At 39.2% G+C, this 15,317-nt stretch overlaps 1 protein-coding gene across 5 annotated transcripts in view; it reads right to left on the bottom strand.

Annotated features, from left to right (window-relative positions):
• The window catches only part of LOC134359783 (pre-B-cell leukemia transcription factor 3), a 217,632-nt gene that overhangs the window by 46,103 nt on the left and 156,212 nt on the right, over positions 1-15,317 (bottom strand). For all 5 annotated transcript variants that reach the window (XR_010021203.1, XM_063073415.1, XM_063073414.1 and 2 more), the window contains one exon: positions 6,077-6,321. Coding sequence is in view for 4 of the 5 variants with exons in the window: in XM_063073415.1 (XP_062929485.1) it covers positions 6,077-6,321 (245 nt within the window). In the remaining variant the exon portion in view is untranslated. The remainder of the gene's footprint in view (positions 1-6,076; positions 6,322-15,317) is intronic.

Here is a 15,317-nt window from a genome sequence, read left to right as displayed (position 1 = left end):
AATTGCTAAGCAGGCTGGATGGCTGAATGGCCTACTCCAACTTCTTGTCCTTAAAATTTGCTCCGTTTCAGCGATGTGGCATTAATAGCCAAAACAAATTGAACTTGAGACCATAGTTTAATTTTTATTCCCATCTTTCACCCCTTTGACATTCTAATTACGTAGGCATATTCAACAGCCTATGTATGGGAAAAGATCACATCAGCAAAGAAAACAAACAGGTGGTCAACAATGCTAAAAATAACACATAAAAAGTGTCCTTAAGGAGCAGATAAAGGCATAAGAAACATCTCAAATTATTAATACATAAATATGCCACCTTGCAGTGGTCATGTCAGTAGAAAAATTAGAAAATTAGAGCCACTGAAGAATGAATAAAATCTTCAAACTAATTTTACTCTTTTCAAGAAGTCATCTACCATTTCAGCTGAAAAATCAGATGGGGTTATTTAGTGAGATTAATCATATAAGACCATACAACCACAAGACATAGGAACAGAATTAGGTCATTTGGCCCATCAAGTCTCAGACCACAAGATCCAGAATTAGGCCATTCAACCCATTGAGACTGCTCCCCATTCCCCATTCTGACCCCAGATCCCACTCAAACACATATCCCTGCCTTCTGCCTTCTTGATGCCCTGACCGATCAGGAAACGATTAACCTCCACCTTAAATACACCCATGGGCCTGGCCTCCACCACAGTCTGTGGCACAGCATTCCAAATTCTCCACTCTCTAGCTAAAAAGTTCCTCCTTATCTCCATTTTAAAAGGTCGCCCCTCAATTTTGAGGCTGTACCCGCTAGTTCTGGATAATCCCTACCATAGGAAACATCCTCTCCATATCCACCTTATCTAGTCCTTTCAACATTTGGTAGGTTTCAATGAGATCCCCACGCATTCTTCTAAATTCCAGTGAGTACAGGCTCAAAGCTGCCAAATGCTCCTCATATGTTAACCCTTCATTGCCGGAATCATCCTTGGACTCTCTCCAATGACAACATATCCTTTCTAGATATGGAACTCAAAACTGTTGACAATACTCCAATGCAGCCTGACTAGTGTCTTATAAAGGCTCAGCATTATTTCTTTGTTTTTATATTCTATTGCCTTTGAAATAAATGCCAACATTGCATTTGCCTTCTTTACTACAGACTCAGAGACTTGGTGGTGGAGGCGAATACAATAGGGTCTTTTAAGAGAAGTACATGGAGCTTAGAAAAATAGAGGGCTATGCGGTAAGGTAATTCTAGGCAGTTTCTAGAGTTATGTGGTCAGCACAACATTATGGGCTGAAGTACCTGTAAAATGCTGTAGCTTTCTATGTCCTTTGTTCTCAACCTGTATATTAACCTTCTGGGAGTCTTGCATGAGGACTCCCAATCCCCCCTGCACCTCTGATGTTTGAACCTTCTCCCCATTTAGAAAATAGTCCATACTATTGTTCCTTTTACCAAAATGTATTATCAGACATTTCCCAACACTGTATTCCATCTGCCACTTTTTTGCCCATTCTTCCAATTTGTCTAAGTCCTGTTGCAATCACATTGCTTCCTCAGCACTACCTAGCCCTCGGCCTATCTTTGTATCATCCACAAACTTTGCCACAAAGTCATCAGTTCTATTATCCAAATCACTAATAAACAATGTGGAAAGCAGCTGTTCCAATTCTGACCCGAGGAACACCAGTAGTCACTGACAGCCAACCAGAAAAGGCCCCTTTTATTCCTACTCACTGCCTCCTGCCCATCAACCATTCTTTTATCCATGCCAGAATCTTTCCTATAACGCCATAGGACCTTATCTTGTTAAGTAGCCTCTTGTGTGGCACTTTATCAAAAGCCTTCTGAAAATCTAAGTAAATGACATCCATTGCCTCTCCTTTGTCCACTTTGCTTGTTACTTCCTCAAATAACTAACACATTTGTCAGGCAAGGTTTTACTTCACAGAAACCATGCTGACTTTGCCTTATTTTACCATTAGTCTTGAAGTACCCCAAAACCTCATTCTTAATAATAGGCTCCAACACTTTTCCAACCACTGTAGTTAGGTTAACTGGCCAATAATTTCTTTTGTTTTGCCTTCCTCCCTTCTTAAATAGTAGAGTGACATTTGCAATTTTCCAGTCCCCTGAGACCATGCCAGAATCAAGTGATTCTTGAAAGATCATGACCAAAGCATCTGTTATCTCTTCAGCAACCTCTCTCAGGACTCTGAGATGTAGTCCATCTGGTCCAGGTGACTTATCCACCTGAAGACTTTTGAGTTTGCCTAGCACTTTTTCCCTTTGTAATAGCAATGGAACTCATTCCTTCTCCCTGACCCTCACTGACTTCTGTCACACTACCAGTGTCTCCCACAGTGAAGAATAATGCAAAGTACCCATTAACTTCATCTACCATTACTCTGTCCCCTATTACTCTTTCACCAGCAAGATTTTCCAGTGGTCCAATATCAACTCTCACCTCCTTTTTACTCTTCATATAACTGAAAAAAACTTCTGAAATCCTGTTTTATATTATTGGCTAGTTTGCCCTCATATTTCATTTCTTCCTTTCTTATAGCTTTTTTAGTTGCCTTTTGTTGGATTTTAAAAGCTTCCCAATCATCCAACTTCCCACTCACTTTGCTACCTTACATGTCTTTTCCTTGGCTTTTATGCAGTCCTCAACTTCTTTGTCAGCTACCGTTGCCTAGCCCTGCCATTTGAGAACAACTATTTCTGTTGGACATATCTATCCTGCGCCTTGTGAACTATTGCCAGAAACTTCAGCCACCTCTACTCTGCCATCATCCCCACCAGTATCCTCCTCTAATCCACCTGAGCAAGCTCCTCTCTCCTGCCTCTGTAATTCCCTTTATTCGATTGGGATATACATGTGACTTATGCTTCTCCCTCTCAAATCATAGTATGAATCACATTATGATCACTGCCTCTTAATGACTTCTCCATTTCATCATGGCTGATCCATTCTCCTCTCAACCCCATTCTCCTGCCTTCTCCCTGTAACCTTTTGCACTTTGACTTATCAAGTATCTATCAACCTCCACCTTAAATACAATGACCTGGCCTCCACAGTCACCTGTAGCAACAAATTCTACAGCTTCACCGCCCTCTGGCTAAAGAAATTCCTTCTCTTCACTGTTCTAAATGGATAGCACTCTATTCTGAGGTTGTGCCCTCTGGTCCTAAACTTACACTTTAGGAAAATTCCTCTCCACACCCACTCTATCCAGGCCTTTCAATATTTGATAGGTTTCAATGATATTCCCCCCACCCATTGTTCTAAATTCCAGTGAGTACCGGCCCAGAGCCATCAAAAGCTCCTCGTACGATAAGCCTTTCATTCCAAGAATCATTTTCATGAACTTTTCTCCAACGTCAGCACACCCTTTCTTAGATAAGGGGCCCAAAATTGTTCACAATACTCTAAGCAAGTCCTCAGCCATGCTTTATAAAGCTTTAGCAGTACATCCTTGCTTTTATATTCTAGTCCTCTCAAAACAAATGCTAATATCGCATTTGCCTTCCTCTCCACTGACCCAACCTACAAGCTAACCTTTAGGGAATCCTGTACAAGGATCCCCAAGTCCCTTTGCACCTATGATTTTTGAATTTTCTCGGATAGAAAATAGTCTATGCTTTTATCTCTTCTACCAAAGTGCATGACTATACACTTCCCGACACTGTATTCCATTTGCCACTTCTTTGCTCATTTTTCTAACTGTTCTAAGTACTTCCGCAGCCTCCCTGTTCTTAGGCTACCTGCCCCTCCACCTACCTTTGTATCATCCGCAAACTTGGCCATAAAGCCAGCAATGCCATCATCCAAATCATTGACATACAATGTAAAAAGAAGCAGTCCCAACATCTGCAGAACACAAGTCACCAGCATCCAATCAGAAAAGGCTCCCTTCATTCCCACCGTCTCCTGCTCATCAGCCAATACTCTATCCACACTAGTATTTCTCCTGTAATACAACGGGCTCTCATTTTGCTAAGAAGTCTCATGTGCGGCACCTTGTCAAACACTTTTTGAAAATCCAAGAACACAACATCCACCAATTCTCCTTTGTCTATCTTGTTTGTTAATTCCTCAAAGAATTCCAACAGATTTGTCAGGCAAGATATTCCCTCAAGGAAAACCATGCTGACTTTGGCCTGTTTTATCATGTGCCTCCAAGTACCCTGAAATCTCATTTTTAACATCTTTCCAATCACTGAGGTCAGGCTAAATGGTCTATAATTTCGATAACATGCAACTTCTATCTCCCATTGTAATTTGTAGCCCACATCCTGGCTTCTGTTCAGAGGCCTGTACGTAACTCCCATCAGGGTTCTTTTACCCTTAAAGTTCCTTACTCTATCCACAACGATTCTACATCTTCCGATCCTATGTCACCTCTAAGGATTTGACCTTTTTTTTTGTTACTAACAGGGCCATGCCACTCCTCTGCCCACCTGCCTGTCCTTTGATACAAAGTGTCTCCTTGGATGTTAAGCTCCCAACTATAACCTTCTTTCAACCACAACTCAGTGATGCCCATGCCATCATACCTGCCAATCTCTGCACTACAAGATCATCTACCTTATATAAAAGTGTCAACTTCATCAGCCAAGGTTCTCTTAACTTGTGGTCAGCTGATAATCAGGACTAATTGTGCAGCAGCATCCTGCATTATTGGAGGAGTCAGGTTTGCCTCTGACATCTGTGCTAGGTACTGCCTGCCTGATACAATGCACGATTAGTCTGCTGAACAACATTTATCACTTTACCAATACCACAAAAATAATTCTCCTGCTTGTTATTTCATTCTGATTGTGGCGTTTTCCTAAGCACAGGCTGTTGTAAATGCCTGCAGAATTAAAATGCCAAAATGTCATTAGTCATTAAAATCATGAGATTCTCTAGATGCTTAAGTTATTAAATAGTTGCAAAGTACTATGGGACATTATAATACAAAATTTTATATAAATATTTGTCTCACCTTGCATTTTTCAAAGGCAAAATTTAGCATTTGTGTTCTGCTCTCCACCCAACACTGAGGCATAATCAAAGTTCAAAGTACATTTATTATGAAAGTAGGTATATGTCATCATACTACCCTGAGATTCATTTTCTTGCAGGCATCCACAGTAAAACAAAGAAATACAATAGTATCAATGAAACACGGCACACAAAGACTGAAAAGCAACCAATGTGCAAAAGACAAATTGTGCAAATACCAAAATATACAGAAATAAATAAACAACAAACAATACTGAAAACATGAGTCCTTGAAAGTGAATTTGGTTTAATTTGGTGGCCAGGTCAACATTAACTAATTTCAATTTACTATTAACTTTGGTAGTCAGTTACACAAGAACCAGAGTTGGGGTCACCAGTGAAGAAAATTAGAATCATTTTTTTTTAAGAATTTGGTCAAATACTCTTGTCACAGAGCACTGTTGCCTTGACCATAGGCTTTTCATCCACAGCAAAAGAAATTTATTTCATACAAGCATGCCAATGTAGCCACTGCTCTCTTCAAACTACAGATTTTCCAAACCACACAGGAAAAGACACAGACAAAAGGATGTTTCTTTATTCTGTGAAATACATTGGTAGAGACAGGGACAGCTCTCTATTCCGCTGCCAGGAATCCAAATCTCTCTCTCTCAGGCTCTCTCACTGCTTATTTTACTAGCACTTCCAAATTTAAAATAGTCGATACATATTTGCATACAGTTGCGTACACAAGGGGATCTTGGGCAAAATCAGCAGAAGCACAGGTTTGGTTTCTTTGTTCAGAAGTTGGCAGGAAAAAATCTGCAGCTGGAGACAATTGTTCCAGGCAAACACCATTTGTTCCAAGTTCAAAATGGGGTGGTGATAATTAAACTCTACAGCATTTTGCGGATTTCAGCTGGATTCACATCTATTTCTCAATATGTAACCAAGAAATAACCAAAGCAAAGCTTTAGAGTGTGCACAACAAAGATGATCAATATTGAAAATGCACTTCTTATAATGTTATCACAGAGCATGTACTTCAAAGCCATGATTATAACTCATTTCACTGATGTTCATACCTGTTCATATTTTTCAAGCTCTGTATGGTAGATCTGTCTGATCTGGGATAATTTGGCTCTGTAATCTGAGTGTTCTGCAGTGTTATCTGATCCTGATCCTCCCGACGCTGCTGCTGCCGCTGCTGCTGCTGCTGCTCCTCCACCTTTCTCTGGTCCAGAAACCCCTTCTGCCAGCAACATGTTGTCAAGTCTCATTAGTTGGGGATCTGGTGGTTCTTCCTCCTGTGCGCCTCTGATACTAAGACCTGCAGAAAACAATCAGGACAACATTCAGAACTCATACACAAATTGGTAACTTAAAAACATTAACCAATACCTGTATCCAACTAAGTTACTTTATAATCAGTAGTGAAGCTAGTGCTCAATGATCTATTGCACACAAGTCTCAAAGTCATCAACCTCAGAAATACAAAATCATTGGAACAATGACATGTGCCAGGCCAAGTTCTGTGCCTGTGTTTATTTTGCTTTAACATAATCTATATCGAATGAATCTTGCACTATAACATTGAAACCTGGCAATATTTAGCAAGACAAGCACACTGATTGCTACAAGACTACATTAACCATATACTAGAAACATAATGCCTGGGGGCAAGATGAAATCATGGCATTAAGGTAACAACCTTTAATCAGGTACTTGGAAAGAAGTTCATCTTGGTCACTAGAACTAAATGCATTTAAGAAATAAGTATCATTTCTACTTATGAGTTAATTATTTCCATGCTCTTAACTGCTTGCCAATATTCTCGCATGCATTAGTGCTAATAATCAAGAATGAACTTCTCATCCACTGTGTTATATTTACAGCTACACAATTCTGTGGTAATAGACATTTTTAGAGATAACCAAAAGATATTAATTCCTTTTTAGACATTTTGTTCTGAATGCATAAAACACATCGATGACAAATCGTTTTTTCTTTCATCAGTGGAGATTAACAAAAGACTGTTTGAAGATACTCAAGCGTATTTCATTGTGTACCATCACAACAAAGCTAAAGAGCAAAACATCAAAAATAACCAAATTAGATTAGATTATCAGATTACGATACTAGTGCAGAATGCCACAGGTATACAAAAATTATACATCACAGTTCTAAACACAGACTTCACCAAAATACTAAATTCAAAAACCATACTAAGCTAATCACAGGAAGCTCCTAAATTCAAAAGACTTGAATACAAGAATAAAAAAAGCAAAGACAGATGGTCAAAATCTTTCCCCAAAATAGTGATATCAAACACAAGGCGGCAAAGAATTAAGATTCGGAGGAGTTTTAAAGGAGAACTGAGGATTTCCACTGAGGAATTTTTTTTGCTCAAAATGGTTGATATGTGGAATTCGTTGCCAGAGGAGGAAGTGGAATCAGATAGAACTACTGTGTTTAAGAGATATTTAGATAGAATGCTTAAATAGGCAAGGCTTAAAATAACACAGTATTAGTGTGGACATAGGGATTAGTGTAGGTGGGCAAAGAGATCAGCATGAATGTGCTGGGCTAAAGGGCCCGTTTCTGTGACTCATCTAATTACATGTGCATTTACTTAAATTCATAAGACATCAAATCTCTCTTTATCCTGCTGTACTAAATACAATATAACCACTGTTAATCTGTTGTTCAAACTCAAGATGAAATACCTGAAACATTGTTTAACAGTACGCATGCTTTTCTAATGATTCTGGATATGCTCATCTCTCAGCATATCCTAATTAGCAGTTTTTCAATATGCAGCACACCTGCCCTTTCCAATAATGGGAATGTGCATCTGCGTAGAACATTACATTCAAAGGCCAATAAATAAATTACAGGTCAAAAATATTACAAAGCATTCTCCAAAGAAACTCACCTCCTTCTCTATTGAAAACAGATGTGAAAAACATCCAAATCCCATCAAATTGTATGATTACAAGAACATTCACTCCTAGCAATTCAGAGACTTTCAACAGCTCATTAACAACACATTAATACTTGGAAAGCTTTTGATTTATAAAAAGGGTTAGGAATGCCCAAAGCTATATTGTGCTGTTGAACCCGACACAAACTTTTTTTGTATGCACAAGTTTGATACGATCCAAATCTTAATGGCGTATTTCAGTGGGAAACTAATAAACATTTAAAATACTTTTCATGGGTAATCCAGAAATGGAATTTATTTTTTAAAAACTCGTGTTTTTTAAAAGTAAATTTATCAAAGTGCATATATGTTGTCATATACTTCCTTGAAATTCATTTTCTTGCAGGCATTTACAGGAAAAAGATACAAAAGAATTTTGGAATTCTATACATGAACAAAGACTGACAAACACCAATTTGCAAAAGAGGACAAACTGTGCAAATAAAAATAATATTGTAAAGAGTTGTAAAGAGTCCTTGAAAGTGAGTCTGTAGGTTGTAGAATCAATTCAGAGTAGTGGTGAATATAGTTATCCATGTTGGTTAGGTCTCACACCACCAGGTTCAATAGCTTGATGGAGATAATAATTGTCCCTGAACCTAATGGTGTGGGACCCAAGGATTCTACACCTCCTGCCCAAAGGTAGTAGCAAGAGGACATAGCCTGGCTGTTGGGGGTCCTTGATGATGGATGCTGCTTTCATGAGACATTACTCCATGAAAATGCACTCCAAGATGGGGAGCACTTTGCCTGTGACGAATTTGGTTGCACCCACCATTGGGCATTGGTGTTTCCATACCAGACTGTGATGTAACCGGTCAAAACACTCTCTATTAGATTCTATCTTTAGAAGTTTGTTTCTTATTTGAATTCGACGTACAGTGGATTCTGGTTAATTGGGTAATTAGTTAACCAGAGCAGCTGCTTATGTGTGACAACTCTTAAGAAAAAAATCTCATCAAGAAAATAGCCGGGATTCCATAAGACACAGGTGCAGAATTGGGCCATTTGGCCCATCGAGTCTGCTCCACTATTCAATCACGGCCTGATCTTTTTCCCACTCCACAGACCCACTCCCTGGCCTTCGCCCTGAAAGCACATCCTTTCTCAGATGAGGAGCCCAAAACTGTTCACGATACACAAGGTGAGGCCTCCCTTCATTTATTTGGGACACTATGTTACTTTTGAGACAGAAGATCGCTGCCAAAGTTTGTAATTAGTGTCAGCTACATTCACTCGTGTGGCTGTTAAGACTCTGCACCGTGCTTACAGCAAACACTTTTTAAATAGCATTATTTGCATGTGTTTGTGTAAAAAAGCAATGATTTTTGTCACCAACAGTTTGCAAGAAATAAGCAGTAAACCTGTTTCGCTCACTATGGTTTCAAGAATTCAGACTTGGAGATGCCTGAATCAGCCATTAAACATTAAGGAGGGAACAGTTATTAAATACCGCCAGTTGAGTGTGCTTGTGCGATGTTATCCATTTGGGTTGACAGATGCAGATTCAAGAAGCAGTGATTTTTGATCCTTTTGGGTTTTTTTAAAATTTTGATTTTATCTGAATTTATCTGCACTGATTTTGTTCATTTACAGTCAATCAAAAGAACATGGTGGTGATGAATTCTTCCGCTGATAACTATTAGGAACTAATACAGTTCTATAAAACTTAAGTAGTATTGACCGTGTTACAATTCACTCTGTATTTCATTTAAATGTATAATTTGTTACTCAGCTAAACAGTAGCTTCTCTTTGTTATGCCTTTTATGTATTTCCATGAAATTTTGGCTATTTGGGACAGCCACTTAATTGGGCCCAATTAAATGGAAGCCAATATATATGCTTAGAAAATTGATGACATTTTTCAAATATAGTTCATTTCTTTATGGAAGAAATTATTAGAATGAAATGCTCCCCCCAGTAATTATTTTCTTTTGAAAATCAATATTTTTAAGAACAATATATGCAAATATGATCTAAATAGCTTTGAAAAGCTGTCTTCGGTAGGCCCAGGTGCTGCCTTCCTGTCCAAATCATTGATGGAACAGATGTGCATTGACAGCACTGTTAGTTGAACATACACTGTGTGAGTCTGAGAGCTAATGTCACTTTCACTCTTGCATAAAGCATTGGTGTGGTACTGTACGTGCACGCTTCTCATGTCAGGTTTATTAAGTATAACACATTCTGAAGCACTATGCATTCCACTTTCGAGGCTAACCCAGTTGTCACTTTCACTTGTCTTGTTCTGTATGGAGGAAAAATGCAACACTGGGAATTTACAAGACTTTTCTGTTAAATGGCCATAAATCACAGGTTTCATTCAAACCGAATAATCACTGGCCATAAAGAGCTACTTGTCTCTTACCATATATTACAGTCAAGTTCCTGTGAGCAATAATGCATCCGTTCATAGAAAAGAAAAACAGAGCTAGACATTAAGAATTGACATCTAATTCTGTTACAGGGTACAATGTGTAGAGTGTGGATGACATTTTTATCATACATGTCTATTTCCATTTGGAAAATAAACAGAATAAAAATGATTACCAAACTGCCCAAACTCCAGCTTCCAAGAGACGTCCTCTGAGGTCTCCAGATGCCAGTTTTATAATGTTTCATTAAATGTGTAGGCTCGAAAGCAGAGAGTTCACCCTTGTGGAATAAACAAGGAAAATAAACCTGAAATAACTATGGATTAAACACTCATAAATTCTGAAATAAATTACATCCAATTTCATGAATATACAAAATCTAAGCTGTGGGTGGGAGGGGCCAAGTGTTCTTTTCATCTTGCATATTTCATTTAGTTCCTTTCTGTCCTAAAGCCAGCTGAAGGGAGGCTGCAAGGCTGTATGCTTTAAAATCAGCTTTTACTGGCTGGTATGTACAACAAGCAAATCTTAAACATTTATTACTTTAATACAACGCGCAGTCCAAATTACTGGAGGATGAGGGTTTATAAATTTGAAAAAAAAGGAAAGGATAAGACACTGAAATACATAAATTGTAAGGATTTTTTGAAACCATTTCTTCCCATCATCAGTACTTATGTTTCCTTTTGGCAGAACTCCTTCCACAGCCAGTACTTCGGCATGTAGAGCCTTTATTACTGAACTTCCTTTTTATATGGTTTTCAACAGTACATACTAATTTCTACTTCAGAACCTCTTGATCCAGCTTCTGCCAATCCAGTAAACTGCCAAATATTACAACAGATACAGCAAAAGTCAAGAAAGAAACTTCTGAGGAAGATAATAAATCCACCTGTTACCTCATTCTTTTCACCATCTTAAATAGAATAGTACAGAATCATGGTGCCTATAACTTTGCACCAGAGCATAACAGAATAAAGAATCAGGTCATTGTGTTCCCACACACTGGTTCCAATCCTTGATGTGAGTTTATTGGATTCTAATATGAAGCTTGTTTATTTACATTCAGTTATAAAACAGCAAACCCAATGATCAAAAGTCAAAAAGGTACAATGCATACTGCTACCAAATCACAAAAATCTGTAAACACAAGAGGTTGCCTCCAACTGCTTGAAAAAGACCCATGCACGAGCATGCACTTTAAATTTAACAAGCAATTATTTGTCTGCTGTATTGGCTCATTTCACTTTAACAATTCAAGAGCATGGAAACTATTGCCCAAAAAGTAAATTGCATAACAGTACTGTATTTCCCTTTAACAATGTGATTAAAAATCAATATTTTTGCTGGACTGAAATATAATAATGTCACACCAGAAATTTGGCATAAAACACCCCAATCCCATGACAACTACTACAACAAAATGCAAGAGGTGACATTATTCTATTCAGAGCTTTGTGGAGAAATTTGGACCCGACCACATATAACCTATGCCAACCGAGGCCAAGATCCAGAACCTTCTGATCTACCACCCTTTCATCAACCGAGATCCTCATTCTCTCCCTGTACCTATCCTACTACCTATACCTTTGATCTCTGCTTGATCCCTGCTTTGATTCTCCTCCCTTCAAAGCCAAAGTGATTTCCAATCAAAGAACATCAAGTTAAAATGTTACACTTCTCCCTCCATTGAAACTGACAATGAATATTTCAAGAATCATTAGTTCCAGACTCCTTAATTTTAGAATGCATAGACTCGTGCCACAAACAAGCTCCAGTAAAAAGCAACGTTGCAGGAAAGCAGCATCTATCATCAGGGAACCCCCCCGCCCCCGCAACCATCTAGGCCATGTTCTCTTCTCACTGCTGCCACCAGTATGAAGGTACAGGAGCCTCAGGGCTCAGACCACCAGGTTCAGGAATAATTATTACCCCTCAGCCATTAGGCTCCAGAGGGGATAACTTCACTTGCTCTGTCACTGTTTCCACAACCTATGGACTCACTTTTATGGACTCATCATGCTCTTGATACTTATCGCTTATTTATTATTGTTACTTGTTTTCTCCCCCCATTTGTATTTGCAGTTTGCTGTCTTTTGCACACTAATTTTCCACCCTATTGGGTGTGGTCTTTCATCAATTCTATTATGGTTACTGATGGTTATTGGATTTACTGGGTATGCTTGGAAGAAAATGAATGTCAGGGTTGTATATGTTGACATATATATTCTTTGATAATAAATTTACTTTGAACTTTGCTAACTGATTTGAATTAGTCCGGAAGGTTCAGAAAGAACTTCTGCACTTCCTAAAACTGTCTCTTCAGATTTTCAATCTCTACCTGAAATATGGGAATACCAGAACTAAGCAGTCATAATACTTTAATGGAAAGAATTTTAGATAGCTGAAGTTTCTTCTGATTTTTTTTTTAAATCACAACCTCCTGGTTACTGAAAAGTCACTTCAATATCTATATAATGAACAAAATGCCATTATTTCCATTATACAAGATCATTGGTCTTGTTCTTAGACAACTTCCAAATTAAACAATCCCATATATTGAACAGAGGCATGCCTTCCCTACCAATTGATTTGATGTCAACCTTTAAGAGCAAATGAGAAAACAAAGGCACTCAATGTCTACAAAGGACCCTGTCAGATCAGGCAGCTTCTTCCATGTATCTTGAGTTTGAGAATATCAAATTCAAGGGGATAACTGTTGTGAAACAGTACGGAGGGATAAGATAACTGAAACATCTTGTACATCAGACATAGCAAAATTAATCACAGCTCCACTGAAATGCTGACATCTCCGGAAAGTGTCATTCAAAATGAAAGCCACTGGGAAGTGTAATAATTGGTAAACGAGGTCCATCACCTATTTATGTGACCTTTTGCCCGAGTGGGCATGCAGCCAGTGAACAGAGGTCTGCAAACCACTGGCAGACTTTAGTGATCACAAACAATGACAAAGCAGGGTACCACTACAAACCAATGCAATCTCATTATGGTTTATTAGGATTATCTTTAGGTGATTCTTTATTCAGACCCCGGGCAAAGATACAAATGTATACTGAAAGCCCCTTAAAAATACCCACAGGCTATTCATTGGTACAGTTTGTGGGCCAGGTCTTTCCTCATGTCCTAATTAGATATGTAGAGATTCAGATAACTAATGCAAAAACAGGTCAAGCAGCAACAAATGTCTGCACATATACTGGCCACAACCAGAGTTAATCACATACTACATGTGCACCAGTACATATACATCAGTTTGATTTTTTGGTACAATTAATCTCTGGCAGCTGATTCGAGCATTACATTTTCCATTCTGTTTGGTTCAAGCTTTGGAACTCATGAGCTCCAAGCTGGAAAAGGGAATCAAAGCCAATAACATGAGGTGAGAGTCAGGAACATCACCTCACACTGCAATCAGAACGACTTCTTCAATGTTAATTAAAACCCGGACCTCCCAACACTACAGCAGTTAGTAGATACAGGTTTCCCCCGCCATCCGAAGGTAGAGCGTTCCTATGAAATGGTTCGTAAGCTGAAATGTCGTAAAGCGAACAAGCAATTGCCATTTATTTATATGGGAAAAATTTGTGAGCGTTCACAGACCCAAAAATAACCTACCAAATCATGCCAAATAACACACAAAACCTAAAATAACAGTGACATATAGTAAAAGCAGGAATGATGTGATAAATACACAGCCTATATAAAGTAGAAATACTTCTCTACAACGACTGCCTGCACAGATCTCCGCAGCGAAAATCTCACGCAAGCGCTGTTGGCATAAACGCACTCTCCAGTAACCTTTAAACAATGAAGCTGCCAAATCTACCAAATAACACATAAAAATACACAGCCTATATAAAGTAGAAATAATGTATGTACAGTGTAGTATCACCTATGGGAATTGGGAAAACAGCGCCGAGCACACTGATGATGGCGTGTTAGACTAAGTCGTCGCAGGCTAGGGTGGTGCTGTGGCTCCCACCCTCCAGGCCGCCGACTAATATATTGCCATAAAGCACACAGGGGTAGCCGGGAAGCACACAGCACATCTTTAAGAAAAAAGCCGAAATAAACATGTTAATTAATTACGTGCTGCCCGGCACGTAAATGTCAGCGCAGATTAGAGGCGATTGCCGATTGCATTGGCACTGATCTGGGCCGACAATTACGTGCTAGGCAGCACCTAATTAATTAGCATGTTTATTTCGGCTTTTTTCTTAAAGATGTGCTGTGTGCCTCCCGGCTACCACTGCATTCTCTGTGAATCGGTACAGTATCTGTCCGGGGCCCGGGGGCTGGGGTGGTGGGACACTGGGGTGTCATCTCATCGTCGATCAGGGCAGGCAGCTCATCTTCTCCTATGACTGCCTGCCTCGATGTCGAAGGTCGAGGTTCATCTGCTGTGGCTGATGTGGAAGGCTTGCTTGACTGCTGAGCCTTGAGCATTTTTCTATCACACAGTTTTTTTGTAAGGACTCAAAACATCCTGCAAATATCCCCTAAACCTACGTACCCTTTCAAAATTAAAGTCATACTTTATCATTGCAGCGAAAATCTCACGCAGTTGCTTCACGTTCAGTTCCTGGACGACTTCACTTTCGCTACTGCATTCGGTTTCGATTGTTATCCTTTCCTCTTCCAATTGCATCAGCTCTTCATCTATCAGTTCTTGGTCATGGGATGCCAAAACCTCTTCAACATCATCTTCATCAGCTTCCACAAGCCAAACTCACTTTGTCCTTGCTTCGTTCACCACGATCGAAACGCTTATTTATGTCTAGTTTTACGCTAAGTGTAACATCCTTACGAACTCTTTCAGGCTTTTCCAACACCTTAGAACTCATCTTGCCAACGGCTGCTCAATGCCAAGTGTTTAAGCAATGCCGGCGAGAATCCAGGGGACAGCAGCTGCTCAGGGCGCGCGCTGCCTTTTATTGCGCGCTGAT

This window comes from Mobula hypostoma, chromosome 21, assembly GCF_963921235.1.
Source record: "Mobula hypostoma chromosome 21, sMobHyp1.1, whole genome shotgun sequence".
Lineage (NCBI taxonomy): Eukaryota > Metazoa > Chordata > Chondrichthyes > Myliobatiformes > Myliobatidae > Mobula > Mobula hypostoma.
Note: the sequence above shows the minus strand (reverse complement) of the source record. Positions and strands in the feature narration are given on the sequence as shown.